At 38.4% G+C, this 16,210-nt stretch overlaps 1 protein-coding gene across 4 annotated transcripts in view; it reads right to left on the bottom strand.

The window, feature by feature from the left end:
• Window positions 1-16,210, bottom strand: part of tub (TUB bipartite transcription factor) — a 93,012-nt gene that overhangs the window by 28,697 nt on the left and 48,105 nt on the right. For all 4 annotated transcript variants that reach the window (XM_079865208.1, XM_079865210.1, XM_079865209.1 and 1 more), the window contains exon 2: window positions 5,094-5,145. In XM_079865208.1, the coding sequence (XP_079721334.1) occupies window positions 5,094-5,145 (52 nt within the window). The remainder of the gene's footprint in view (window positions 1-5,093; window positions 5,146-16,210) is intronic.

Below are 16,210 nucleotides of genomic sequence, written 5' to 3'. Positions count from 1 at the left end.
TCACTAACCCTCAAATTTACATAAACCCCGCCCCCTGAACATGATTTATAGATTATCAAGACAGAATATGCTAATCAATGACTAGAAACTAGATAACTACACATAAGCTACATAAATTCATCAACTAACCATTCAGAAATGTCCTGTTGCTTCTATATGTTGTCACTTCTTCCTGAGTCTCTCCATCATTGTCTGAGTCCGGTTTGAACATAAAAGGCTAAACGTTTTTGAAATTTGCAGTGCATGTCTGTGTGAGTGCAAACTGTTGAAGCTCCGCCCCCTGTGCCGGGAGCAGAAGCTCATTTGCATTTAAATGAACAGACACAAAACGGTGCGTTTTTGCTCACCCTCAAAAAGTGACAATTTTAACATGATATATAAAAATATCTGTGGGGTATTTTGAGCTAAAACTTCATATACACACTCTGGGGACATCAAAGACTTATTTTACATCTTGTGAAAAAGGCATTATACCACCCCTTTAATTTTAACCTTTAAAAGGTGCAGTGTGTGATTTTTAGCGGCATCTAGTGGTGAGGTTACGAATTGCAACCCTCAAAAGTTACGGTGGCCGACAGGAGAAGATGTTGTCGTCTGAGACCGCAGAGAGTAGCCAGTTAAGCAATGTTTCTTTACAAAGATAAATTAAGAAATGATGTTTACTTTATTATTCAGTAAAACGATATGTTATTGCAAATATTATTGTTACTTGTTTATCATTGTGTCAATGTTTTATTCACTGACTTTAGCTAGCTTCTTTGCATGAAGAACAACATAAGTGACGAAACGCGTTTGTCCGTTTAGGGCCACTGTAGAAACATGTCAGCGCAAAATGGCTATTTCAATGTAAGGGGACCTGCAGTGTATGTAGATAGAAATGGCTCAATCTAAGGTAATAAAAACATAACGGTTCATTAAGTAAGGTCTTTATACACCACTGAAAACATAGTTATGTATACTATATTGCATTTCTGTCTACAGATCCTCCTAAATATTACACAATGCACCTTTAAAGGGGTGGTTGATTATGATTTCACTTTTTTAACTTTAGTTAGTGTGTAATGTTGCTGTTTGAGCATAAACAACATCTGCAAAGTTACGAAGCTCAAAGTTCAAAGCAAAGGGAGATATTTTATTTTAAAGTAATTGCTTTTTAAGGACTATAACAAAGGGCTGGTAGGGACTACATAACATTCCTCGCGGGTTAGTGACATCACAAACCCTAACATTTACATAAACCCCGCCCCCTGAACATGATTTATAGATTATCATGACAGAATATGCTAATCAATTATGTTGATTAGCTTCTATGTTGTCACTTCTTCTTGAGTCTCTCCATCTTTATCTGACTTCAGTTTGAACATAAAAGGCTAAAAGTTTTTTGTGTCTGTGTGAGGTAAAAGGACATGAGCTCTTGAAGCCCCGCCCCCTGTGCTGGGAGCAGCAGCTCATTTGCATTTTTGACACCCTCAAAAAGTGACAATTTTAACAAGCTATATAAAAATATCTGTGGGGTATTTTGAGCTAAAACTTCACATACACACTCTGGGGACATCAGATATTTATTTTACATCTTGTGAAAAGGGCATTATACCACTCCTTTAATATTATAGTAATGCACAGCATTAAATGAGAGATTGTTTTCCCAAAACAAATTTACATGCACTTGACATGCACTGTACCTGATATATATCCAAACAAATCGATATTGAATAGAATTAAAATCAAATCGAATCAAGAGCTTGTGAATCGAAACAATGTTAATACCAAGCCCTGTTGATATTAAAGTCCCAATACTTGCCGGAAAGGACGTTTCTCGTGAATCTGTTTTGATCTGTTTTGAGATGACGTCGAGGTCACCATTTTGTAAGGCCCGTTATATTGGTCCAATTGCCGGTTCGCCAATACACGGGGAAGGTATCACGTGTTACTGTCCTTTTCTCATGCAAAGTATTGGTTGGTTAAATGCAATACATTAATCATGTATTCTCTCGTTAATTCATCTGACTCCATAAATGAAAGGTTTTAATAATATCTGTGCCTCACTAAAAGTGAGCGAATGTTTGACTATTCCTTTTAACCATTAAATGAACAATGTCAAAATCAGTTAGAATAATCACATGTAATAATTTAATATTTCAGATATCAGAGATCAATTCCACAATCAATTCAAATATCTAGAACATGATTATACATTGGTTACACCAAAGAATCTTACCCAGTTTGAACCTGAGATAGAGAGAGAGAAAGGGATAGAAAGAGAGAGAGAGGGAGAGAGAGAGAGAGAGGGAGAGAGAGACAGAGACCCTATTCCATTCGTGTCCAGCAAAGAAGAGACCAGAGACCCAGAGCACACCTTCCTTTATCCCCTTGACCAGGTAACATGGGGGATGGGGAAGGCCACCCTCAAAATGGCTTCTTATTCAACAAAAGGGGGGTGGCATTATCTGGACCAGTTTTCTCTAAACTTCTATAAACCTTATTTCCTTTTATTTTATCTATCTGGATATGAGATATCTGTACCACTCATTTTGAGACATTTCAAATGACACCAAAAACATAACAGTCAATGATAAACATTCACATTAAACCATGTTCTTGTATGAGTTGTTCTTAGTAGTTTGTGAGAGGAAGTCAGGTCGTGTGGGGGAGGTTGAATGTTAATTAGCCATCAGGGCCTTTTGCCTCATGCAGGCCTCAACCAGTATTTTCAGTCTTACACCCTATATGTCAATACCTTTTCATTGTATCATAGAGATAGCATTAAAACAAGAGATTTAGAATCATTTGATTTGACACACTCTGTGCTTTTGTTAAACTCTAAAATGTGTCATCTTCACAGAGACGCAATGAATTCATGCATTTTTAATAATGCTTTGTGTTCCTCTAAGATTGCGTCTCCCTCAGAGGTTTCTATACAAAGCTCGTTCTATTGGCGGTACCTTGATGCTTGGGGAAACATGCCTTTGCACAGCGCGCACAGATCTCCATATTGATGTTCTAATAAAAAGTTGTTTATCTGCATACACATTGCCTAAACACGTTCACTGTCTGTGCTCTCCTCTGTTCTAAGGACTGATGCGGAGCCAAATAAGCATTTTCAGTATCATTGAAACAGATCGCTCGGAATATGTGCTCACACAGCACCTTAAAATTCATTGAAATGCAGTGGTCAAAGACTCCTGAAGCTATAGAGAGCACAAAGAGGCTGGCTAAGGTGATGCTCAACAATTTTAGGCTTGGCTCCTTCAAGGTTATTATGTAAAGCAGTCAGGCAATAAACATGGTAATTTGATCTCATGGTCTTGTGATGAGAGTAGGAGGTTTATTAAAGAGCAGCCGAGTGCTGTGGGCTAAACCTATTGGCTTGATTCGAAATTTGGACCAAATTATGCTTGACTCCCTATCCAGCTTCAGGAACCACTGATGTTTACAGCACAATAGCAGACAAAGTAAAGTACCCTCGAGGAAATAACCTCCAAACTCCCTCACTGCACGGAACATGGAGGCTTGCTTTCCTAATATTCGCACCTCATTAAAATCCTATCTCCCATCTACAGTCCACCTCCAGATATTTTGGACAGCTAAAGAGAGTAAGGACTTAGACAGACTAAGAATTCTGAGCTGTCAGTTTTCTCAGGAAAAAAAGCCATTAAGGTTGAGGCGGATGCTCTTTCTGTCTCCTCTAACACCCTAAATCTGTCCCAGCTCTGTAGTTCTGATACTCTGGGAATGCTTCACTGAATCTTTCTATATCTGTCTGGATTTTAGAGTAAACCCACAAAATCTGTATGAATAACCCTGATTTCAATACTGCTAGTTGCAAGCATTTCACAGTAGGTCACTGTTGCGGGTGGTTGCAGGAAGGCAGATGAAGATGAAGATTTATGAGAGATTAATGAGGGTAATACAAATAATACTCAGACAGGCAGGGCAACACACACTAAATGTAACGTAGACCAAACAGAGAATCAATGTGAGGGATCAACTTATATACTGTAGCAAACACAAACGAGGATAATTAATAGAACACAGCTGAAACCAAGAACACAAATGAGGAGCAGGAAAACTGAACAAAAGAAGACATTATGAGAATGAAAACAAACTAAAAGTCCATGATAATGACACTAACAGAACATAATGGTAACAGTCACAAGTTTTTAAATTATGTTGAATTATGAACTAAATCTCATGATAATTATGTTAAATTATGAAATTCAATCCCTATAAAATGGGTCGCAACAGACTGTAGTAAAAATGGCCTTGAAGGATGTTCATATTCATTTTAATGTATATGCTACCATTTAAAAATTTGGGGCCAGTAGCATTATTTAAGAAGGACACATTAAATTGACCAAAAGTGAGAGTGAGACTTTTATATTGTGACAAAAAATGAAATGCTGTTCTTTTGAATTTTGAACAACAACCATTTACAACATTGATAATACCGGTAATAAGAAATGTTTTTATTTTATTTTTGAGCATCAAATCAGCATATTAGTATTAATACCAGAAGGATCATGTGACACTGAAGTTAAGACTTTAAAATACTTTCAACTTGAATAAAAAGTATGCCTTATGCCACATTTTGTCTGAAAATCCTTTTTGAACAAATGTGTGGCAAATATGCTTGTGGCAAAGAATAACTAACAGTTATGATTAACTAACATGTACTGTCCAAAAACTTTGTGAAGCTTTCCAGGGAACCCACCTGTTCTCCTTAGAATCCAGAGTGTTTAATAACAAAGGATTATCAGATTATCAGAATACAAACCACAAGGCTAATGAACTCTTACTAACTGTAAGAATAACAATCTTGGCATAAGTTTTCAAAGTTATCTGGGGCAAGTCTACTGAAGTAACAGCACATAATGTAATATAAAGGGAGGGATGGCATTTGGAATCTTATAAAAGGCATTTTCTTTAAACCGTCTTGAGAATATGTTTCTGTGATGTGATTCCTCAATGAATGGTTTCTCTTTCATTGTTCTACTTCTGCCGGTTTTTTCTTTTCATTCTTTTCAATTGATCTCATTTCCTTTGAGCAGAGCCTTCTGTCCACAGTGCTGAAAATAAACCAAAGGAAGACTCACCTGTCTGTCCAGCTTCTGTTGTCGCAGGGTCGTCCCCTCATCATCCAAGGTGCTGCAGAAGGACAAAAACAAGATTCAATGGGGAAAGCTCACAAAAAAGATGTGCCAAAGCAAGAGTAGCGCAGAGATACGATTCAAACAAGCTTTTGTGTACACAAAAATCCAGTCCACTATATACAATTCCCTACTGTTCATGTCCTTCACTAAAGTCTGCTGCACAAAACATGGCACCAGTATTCAGTATTTAACTTATCTCATACAGCATCATTAAAAGAGCTGATGTCTAGCGACTCCAATATAATCAGATAAATAAATCAGCGATTTGGTCTCTATTTACTGGCCATTAAACCTAATATGGACAGAAGAACAGTATGTAAATGGTACGAATGATGAACATTATTTTTTCAAAGGACAACACGCTGCTGTGTTGATCATGCCTCTTTGTCCTCTTTCAGGTCCTGTGAGGAGGGAGGCTCTGCCTGTCCCTCCTCTCGTTCCCTTTAATCAGCTATGACACATTCACTCCAGATCCCCTTATGCATTTCTGCCGCCTGTTATTGCTCAGCCAAAAGCTGTGTTAATTAAATGGCAATGGAGGGCTTCCTCTGTGGCTGTGGTGGGTCATGTGGAGAGAAGAAGTGTGACAGATCAAGGGTGGTGTGGAAAAGGATTTGTGTTCTGTAATCTGTAATGCACAACCAGGGTGTAGCTTTCAACATGCGGTAGGAACATATGTTATAATCAGAATAGAGAGATGTAAGAATACTGTTTGGAAATCAAGAATTCTGCTATCTTTTTTATCTGTTTTGATTTGGCTTCCCTCTGGATGTCATCAGACAATACAAAATATTTATAAAAGATTTACAGCAGTTTGAGTTCAGAACACCACAGGCATTTTACTCATTTTCTTGTTGACATTATAAAACACACACAAACATGCTAATTAGATGCTCTTATTTTAACTTTAACTATAAAAAAAATATGTTCAAACAAAAATGTGAAGAATATGAAGAACTAAAAGGTCTTTGACAGCTAGTTTATTTAATACAGATTTTTATTTTTCATTTTTTTTTATTATTGTATATTGGGGCAGTTGTTATTTTCACCCCAAGTAACATAAAAGGTATATAATAACAGTAGATAATAATAGTAGGAAATATATAGTACAAAAAACATATTATGTTGTGTTTTTGATAGGGATGTCCCGATCCGATCCACGGCATCGGTATCGTGCCGATACTGGCCCAAAACGCTAGATCGGATATCGGAGGGGAGAAAAAAATTTATCCGATACCTATGATCCGATACCCATTAGGGGTGGAACGGTACGTATTCGTACTGAACGTACGTTCGGTGCATGGATTTACACAGAGAATACACGGTATAAAAATAAATAAATCTCGCGTGCACATTAATGAATGTAATACGGAACTAACGTTACTGTTAGATACGCGCATATGCGGGTTCTTTAGGGACACCTAATCTGTAGCCCGCCTTAGCTCTGAACGCACGTCTATATCGCTTCAAACGCTCACTTTATCATTATACGCGTGCGGCGCGTCCTATTCGCTTTGGACGCGCGAATGGATTCAAACTGTTCAAGCGTCGAACTAGATGCGATAGACGCAAATTTGACGCTCTATTCGCGTTTGTTGTGAACGCAGCAAAATGAACAGGCTGCGATGTCAAGATTGCAATGCTGGAGTGTGTGTGTGTGTGTGCGTGTCAGAGAGAGAGAGGCACGGGCGCGATCGAACAGTGGAAACATAAAAACATACTCCGTCATTTTCATTCAGGACATCATTAAAACTGCAAAAAGTGTTTAGCCTACTTATATTTGTGTAAAACACAACATTGTGCTTTTGTCAAACTGTAAACTCTTGTCAAACTGTAACTGTCACCCAACCAAAATCTCTCTCACACACACACACACACACGCTGTTTAAAAGCAAAAATGATCTCATCTTTTGGACATTCATCATTGCATTGGTTTTCATTTCTTGTCCTAAAACAGAGCACTAATCTGTTTATTTTTAAGTTACACATTCTACATTGAATAAAAAAGAAAATCAAATGTGTTTTTAAAAGTAGTATTATTTTATACAGAAATAAATTATTTATAATTCAGATGAGAATAAAGTTAAAGTTAATTAAAATTTTAAGGAAACAAATATATTGATCTGAAATATAGCAAATTAATTTTAAATTCATTCAGGTTACCAAACATATCTCAAGGTCTTTTGAATAAAGGCTGGCAGTCTTTCATTATCAACTGTTGTTGTGGACTATATACTGGAGAAGTATTTGTTCTCCATTTGAGTGAGATGTTTTTATGTGGCTAATTGAGCAAAGTGCTTCCATTATATTATATTTTATTATTATTAGTATTAGTTCAAGAATAAAATAAAAATATCGGATTGATATCGGTATCGGCAAATAGCCAAAGCTGCGGCATCGGTATCGGTATCGGAAGTGAAAAAGTGGTATCGGGACAGACAATAGAATGACATTTAGAACAATAGATAGCTAGAATGACATACAGACAAACTAGACAGACAGAGTGAGTGACAGACAGGCAGACTTACAGAAAGATACAAAAATAGTTAGATGAACTATAGATAAAACGACAGAACGATAGATAGAATGGCAGAATGATAGGTACAACAATAGACAGAAACATAGAACAACAGAATGACAGAAGGAGATTGACAGACAGACAGACAGACAGACAGATAGACAGATAGATAGATAGATAGATAGATAGATAGATAGATAGATAGATAGATAGATAGATAGATAGATAGATAGATAGATAGATAGATAGACAGACAGACAGACAGACAGACAGACATTTTGTCTGGCTACGTTGGCTACTTTCAAACCAGTAGCATAACACCCAGCATGGAAATTCATGTTGCTCTAAGCTTGTCTTTTCAAGAGGATTATCTCTTTCTCCCTCTCTCGCTCAGAAGGATCTTCCAGCGCCCAACTAAAAGTCTCTACTTTCCTATTTAAACCTGAGAAATTTCACTCTTTATAGACTGCCAACACTGACACCATTTCTATCACACATGCACATAGGCACGAAAATACATGCCCACGAGAGCAGACACTCATTCAGAAATACAGACACCTATTATTCAGTGCACTCACAAGCTGACACAAACCGCAGGATACAGAAATAGTAATGAGTACTTGTACACATTCATGATCCCCCTCCCAAAGCTAAAATACATGCACACATGCACAAAGCATAGTGCCTAATGTCAGCAGTCAAGGGTGTCAGTTCCCATCAGATTGGCAGATAATGACATAAACAGAGCGCTTCTAATGAGGGTCAACAAGGGATGAGAGATAAATTGATATGTAATGACAGCTGCCTACAATGTGCGGGAGAATTTCTCTCCCTCACCATCAAGCTTCACTGATGACAGTGACAATTCACTTTGTGTGTATATGCATGTGGGCGTTTCACTGTATGTGTGTATTGGAATCAGAAAGTAATGTTTGGCGATTTGTATTCTTTACTTTTACCTGTTAATTCTCAAACAAAACAAAGTACAAATGCACTACAGCAGGGTTTCCCAAAAGTGGTTCATTATAGTTGATAAAAAGCTAATTAAATTCAAATAAAAAAAAGTGGCTGAATTAGTGATATAGCTTCGTGTGATTATCATACCAAAGGCTGCGATATAATTAAGTATTAAGTATAGTCTGTTGTGCTGCCTGTTTCAGAGTGAAAAGCAGCACTTACAAAACAGCGATGACCTGAAGGAATGTTCAGGCATTAAAGTGCCCCTAATGGTTTTTCGAATATTCCCTTCCATGCAGTGTGTAATATAGCTGTTTGTGAATGTAAACGTTCTGCAAAGTGGTAAAGTCGAAAGTGCACAATAAATAAAGTTATTGTCTCCCAAAAGAAAGAATCGACTCTGAACCGCCTACGAGTCGTTTTTGTTTTGAATACTGCATGACGGTTCTACGTCACAAGAAGATACATTTGCATAATGCCCGCCTATGTTGTACGTTGTCCGCCCGCGAACAACTTGGGATTCGCAAAACACTTGCTCGTAAAAGATGGGCTGTACCCAGTTTATTTGGACCAGCTTGCTCCTCAGAATCACAACTTGTAAGTATGAATAATTATATTGATGTATATATTTTCTACCGGGCGTTCAAAATACGTAGTTTTGTGTTTTATATTGTGTAATGCTCCGGTTAACCGGATAGCTCACGTTATTACTGTCTTACTGAAATACTTCTGCTAAGCAGCTGTGGGCCACTATTACCTAAAATTGTCGAGTAATGCAGATTGTCTGTTGTTTTTACAACTTTAAGTAAAGATAAAAGATGGAGCAAGATTTGTATTACAAACGTTTATGTTACATCAGTCATTCACGTTAGTGCTGGGCTAACGTATGCACCGTTATTGATACAGTTACCGCATGTGCACCGCAATAAATTAGAAATAATTTGTTTGTTGATGGACATACACTTGATAATGCTGATGGTGAGGAATTACAGTTTCAACATCATAATGTACCTCAAACTGAGTAGTGTATCACTGAGAAACGTCCTGCTCAAGTCGTCCTTGCGATGGAGGTTCGGGTTGAATAACTAGTTCTTCCAATGTTTCATCATCAGACTCGGATTGATATGGTAAAATCTACGTCATTGTTACTGTCTGTGTGTACAATCGCTGAGCTTTAGGAAGCCTCCTGACAGAGCTGAAGTTCAGTTATGGTAATGTGTGTTTAGCTTCCGAAACACGCACTGTATGCGGTAGACCAATCACAACAGACTGGGCCATCTGGCCAATCAGAGCAGAGTTAGCTCGCAGGAGGGATTTAGATAGACTGATTCATCCGACAAATCGTTTGAGAATCATTGAAAAATGTGGAGATGTGCAATGTATATTATGAGAAAATTAAAGTGTTTTTTGACCTTTGACACATGTAAACCTTTTGTAGGAGACCTCCAAAACAAAATTAGGAAACTTTAAAATAGCATAAAGGGGGCACTTTAAGCAATCATTCTTGTCTTTAGGCTAATTGCAGTAAAAAAAAAAAACATCTAAAATTCCTTAAAATAAGATTTACTTGAGAATCAAAATTACATAAGACAGAATCAGACAAGGCTTGTTTTCAGAGATATATCTTCACTTTTCTTCCGCTAAATATCTTTTATGTTTCATGAAAAATAACCTCATACAGGTTTTGTGGGTAAGTGAAGACAAGGGTGGGGGGATATAAATTTAAGGAGTATGGATGCATTTACACAGCACTACTGCAGAGTTCAAATATGAAGAAGGTCAATGAAACTTTCAAGGTAGTTTTAAAGACTTTTCTTTACTAATTATTTTTTCTCTTCCTGCATCTTTTTTTCTCAGTGCTTTCCACCTGCAATTAGACTCTTATTTTGATCTTCTCTTTTCACTACTATTTGCTGCAATTTACTAAGTGCATCACAGAACATACATTTTTTTTAAACTCTACATTGATCAATTTAAGGCTCTGGACAATTGCCTCTGACTGTTAATTTTTTCAGTCTATACATGGACATTTTGACTGAGGAAAAACTTTAAACACCATCTATCCATTTATCTAATATAATAAAAAAAATGCTGCTGTTGTTTAGAGAACATTTTTCTGATCTGGACAAAATTCTTAGACTGTAGCAGTATGTGGACATTGTAAGGACTCTTTAAAAATGCATGTGTTCTTTATGTACGAGCACGCTAGCATGACAGCCCTCAAATGGAAAACAGGCAATGGAACTTATCTTTCCATGCTTGTGGATAACAAGGTCCTTAACCTCTAGCGAGCTCTGTGTATATGGGTCAATGACGTGACGGGACATTTTTTTGTCCAAAGGCCTTAATAATAATAAAAAAACAAATATATAACATCCAAAGTATGTAAGGTAGTACAACTTAATCTCTTTTACTGAATCCAAAAGGTTTTAATTATATTTTACAACATATAAAGGTATTTTAAAGATTTTGAAGTGTCAAAAGGTCATTCGGTTTAACCGTCCGAAGGCCAATACAGCAATTTCATTTGTGATTAAAATATCTTAAAATTTAATAAATATATATATTTTTTATTCTGGCATGATTTTATAACATTATATATCAACATAGTGCAAAATGGTATTAAAATTATGTGTAGAAGTCATTGCTTTGTTATGAGAAAGAATGTCCGGAAAAATGATTTTCATTGATGTCATTCAGAGTAACCAATATAAAGGGCTCCATTTTGGATCAAGTCATGTGGTCAATATTATGTGACAGGATGTGACATCATTCAGACACCTGCAAAGGACCACATGGTTGTGAAGCAAAGTAATTAACTCTCTCTTAACTATTAGAAAAATTCATGTTTTCACTTGCTCATACACATGTCCCCAAATATCAGGTCATTCGGTACAACCGCTATAAAACATGGATAATGTTGTAATATTTTAAAAACTTTTACTAAATATAAAATGTTTGATTGTCCTTTTGGTAGCTAGCTAGCTAACTAACAAGCTAGGCAGCTAGATATCAGCCTGTTAGCATTGAATGAAGATTTTGTCATTCGTTATAACCAAAAGAGTCATTCGGTTAAACCGAAATTTTGGTTATATCCGAATGACTTACTGGTTGTATCGAATGACAGCAATGTATGTTGGTCATATTTGTACATATCTGGAATAAATAAATACAACATTTTATTAATAGAAAATGTGCATTTTCTAAAATTAGAATCAGAGTATATTATTCTAAAATTTAAAATATAATTTTGACTGAATTTTGACCTTTTTATAAATTTATAATTATATCACTTCTGGGCAAGGATCAATGCTGATCCTGTTAAAAAAGAACAGATGCTCGCCAAAAGAAGGGAAAGGTATCATTTGTTTTTATTATTTATATTATTATATTCAATAATATAGGTGCCTGAAAGTACCCCGTAGACATACTATGGTGAAGGGAATGCCCAAAAAACCTGGATTGTGCATGTTTATCCTACTATGGTAAATTGCATAGGGATTTTGTATTGAACATGATTTTGCAGCACAGTGTCATAGAGACAAGGGGGTGGGCTCATTTTACTCAGGCAATCAATCAGTCTTTCAAGATCATCATGAAGCCATTAAGCCACACCCTAGCGACCATTAAGGGCACCCTAGCAACTGTTTACATACACTGCCATTATAAAAGGCCCAGAAGGATATCTTTGCAGCACATTGTCATAGAGACAAGGAGGTGGGCTCATTTTACTCAGGCAACCAATCAGTCTCTCAGGATCATTGTGAAGCTATCAAGCCACGCCCTAGCAACCATTAAGAGCACCATGGCAACCCAAACAGAGAGGGATATCTTCAAATCCAAAAATGTATCATGAATTTATAGCCTAGCAGCTCATTGTTTAACAATTTAAACACTTGTTCCAAGACCAATTAAATGCTTTAATGTTTTAGGGCCCTATCTTGCACCCAGCACAAACGACTTTGTACACCGATGCATGTATCATTCCTTTTGCACCCGCGCACAGCGGACTTTTCCCTCCACAGAGGCACACCGGTAAATTTGGAAATGAACTTGCGCTCCCGGGGGCGGTTCAGGGAAAAGAGGCGGTGAGTTCCGGCGCAAATGTTCCCTGGTGCTATTTTGCAGTTTCAGAAAACAATTCCGCCACAGACCAGGAAAAACCTAGTCTAAAGTCAGTGGCGCATTGCGCATGTTATTCATATGCTACTTTAAGGGCGCATGCTTGGCCATAATCAATGTAGCGTGTGTACAACGCGCATACACTTTTATTGTCTCATCTACACAGATGAAGCAGTTTTCATTTTTGCAAATCATACATTATAACAAGGAAAAATATTAACACATGAGGGAAATCATTGTTGTGTCCATGAAGATGTGAAAAAATAGGCATAAATCTAGCTTACACATTTACCCAAATTATTATACGCCTGTTTAACCGAAGCTAATTTGGGTGTGTTTCTCCCATCCCCAATGTCACTTCTCTGTGTTTTACGGCCCTGACGAGAATGTCGGTCTCCTCGGCTGTGAACCGCTCCTGGCGTGCGTCTGGCAAATCCGCCTTTATAATAGCAATCCGCCATGGAACAAACGCACCTGCTCTTAAAGGGAATATGAGATGACGCTCTGATTTCTGCGTTTCGCACTTGATACTTGCGTTTCAGATCGTTAAAATAGGGCCCCTAATGTTTTAATTAATATAATTTGCGATACGAGTTATATGTTCATTCCAATATCAAAATGTTGGATATCAAAATGTTTTAATGTTTGAAGTACTTTTTACATTAATAGCCTATTATATTAACAATATTGTTAATATATATTAACAATAAAATGTGCTTTTGAAGCTATTTGTGGCTGTTTATTGTCTTAAATATTCATAATGTCAAGGGCAGCAGACATGGTCATTCGGTATAACCGGCCTTGGTCATTCGGTAAAACCGATATAGTAAATATTTAAATTGAATAATATTGTTTTTAATAAAGGAACTACAATAATACAAATATAAAGCAGATAAGGCTTTTTTTTTTTTTTTTTACATTTCCCCTTTTCTCCTTTCCCTGTGCAATGTTTTACTTGAATATGTTGGAGTGTTTAGAGTAGTCCAATAAATGATTACATTTATGAGATCAGTGATAATTGTATTTAATATTTCTTCTGTGGTACACACTATATACTATCTCAACATCAATGTCAAATCAGTTTTTTTCATGAATAATTATCTGCAAATTAATAATTTTAGATATATTCATGGTTAAACCGAATGACTTTTTTGGTGACAAATTTTGTCCATCTTGTAAAAAATAACAAAAAACAGTGTTAATTGATTGTACAAACCACAAAATCGTATTGTTAACACCTAGGTAAACTAAAAAATGGTTTCAAATATAGTTATATCTCCATTCTATTTTTTTACACTTTTAAAAACGTCTCGGGTTACGTATGTAACCCTCGTTCCCTGAGTAGGGAACGAGACGCTGCATCGATACTCGATACTTTGGGGAATGCCTTCGGCATGAAGCGTCTGAAGTCTACTATACAACTATTCCAATCTGGATTGGTGCAACGTCATTACGTCAGCCGTGACGTCGCATGTGACGGTGATCCGGAAGCTATAAAACGGTCACAGGAACCAGGAAATGTTAGCTTCTAATTGGTCAAAGCAAGTCGTTCCCAGGGGCGCGAAAAGTGTGGCCGAGGGATGCAGCGTCTCGTTCCCTACTCAGGGAACGAGGGTTACATACGTAACCCGAGACGTTCCCTTTCGTAAAGGGAACTCCCGCTGCATCGATACTCGATACTTTGGGGAACAAATACCCACGCCGCCACACTGAGAGAAAAATGCCCTGGTACAAAGATCTGGTACACTCAAGGACAATAAAATGAGTAGAGGGTAGATCCAAACTAGTTTGTCGTAAGATTTGGTGTAAGAAGGGGAGGTGAGGAGCCGGAGACTCAACTGACCTCGTGGAAAGGGAAAAACCCCGGACAGTAGAAAGTATAAGATAAAAGGTGAAGGCAAAAGCGCACCTTATATTTCAATTATAAGTGGTTTCTGCAGATAACCCACTGTCTACTTGATAGAGGGGAATATCTCCTAACCCTTGATACATTACTAGATGGATTAACTCCTCCCAGCCCGAGGCCTAGCATAGGAACCTCCAAGGCTAGCCTTGACCACCCGACACATGCGATGGAGGATGGAATACCTGAAGAATCATGATATCGCCTACCGGCACCTCGGTACCGGGGTAACAATAATGTAGAGTGGCTCCCACACTCGCAAGTAAGAGGGGGCAGCACCACCACTCTTCCAGGGAGTAAGACGAGCAGGAAGCAGACTCAATAGATTCTCCTATATATACTTATATATTCTCAAATATATAATCGTATACTTCATCCACAGGACATGATGGGTGCCAGGGATACCCCATCAGCCTGAAGCCAATAGGCTGGATGAAAAGGATCCATTCTCCAATCTACAGGAACATGGAGTTTCAGTGGGAACGTCCCTTCAAGAACACCCTTAAAGGCTTGCGGAGGGCACTGAAGGCCGCCACAGAGGCCCTAAGCATGAACAGGAGATCCCGTTAGAGAGCGGGATGGAACACCAGAACTGAAGCCAGTGGGCAGTAATACACTGGGTTCGATGCCCTCCCTAACTTAATTGTTTAGTTCCTAGTAGAGTGGGGTTCTAGTATGGATGTCCTGACCACCTCGGTGGAAAGGGCAACCTAATTATGGGTGGGACCCCCTCAGGGGCCAGACCCATAGTCTCCATAACTCTGGTCGGGGATGAAATAGTGTACCATCAGCCTGAGACAGAAGATCTCTCCTAATAGGAATTTTCCATGGAGGACTCTCCAGGAGACTAATAAGGTCCGAAAAACAAATTCGGGCCGGCCAGTACGGAGCTACAAGGAGTAGTCTCACTCCGTACCTCCTGACCCTTTCTAGAACCCCAGGGAGCAGAGCGATCGGGGGAAAAGCGTACAGACGTGACCTCGGCCACATCTGTACCATGGCATCCAAGCCTAAAGGAGCTGGATGTGAGAGAGAATACCAGAGCGGGCAATGAGAGTTCTCGTGAGAGGCGAACAGGTCAACCTCCGCCCGGCCAAACTCCCTCCATATAAGCTCAACCACTTCAGGGTGGAGCCGCCATTCCCCGGGCCTCAGCCCCTGCCTCGACAGAATGTCTGCTCCCCTATTCTCAACCCCAGGAATATAAATGGATCTGACAGAGAGAAATTTGTCCTGGGACCAAAGAAGAATTTGATGCGCCAGTCTACAAAGAGGGCGAGATCTCAAACCTCCTTGGCGGTTGATATAAGAGACCACCGACATATTGTCTGTCCTAACAAGAACATGATGGCCTCTGAGGTCCACAAGGAAGTGCCTCAGGGCAAAAAACACAGCCAACATCTCCAAGCGATTAATATGCCATGAGAGATGATGGTCCTTCCAAGTACCTCGGGTGTAACGGCCCTCCATAACCGCACCCCAGCCCGTGAGGGACGCATCCGTAGTCAGAGTTTTTCTCTGACATGGTGCCCCCAACACCGGGCCCTGAGACAGGAACCA

This window comes from Squalius cephalus (genome assembly GCF_949319135.1).
Source record: "Squalius cephalus genome assembly, chromosome: 3".
In the NCBI taxonomy this organism is placed as follows: domain Eukaryota; kingdom Metazoa; phylum Chordata; class Actinopteri; order Cypriniformes; family Leuciscidae; genus Squalius; species Squalius cephalus.
This window is presented reverse-complemented; position numbering and strand designations above follow the sequence as displayed.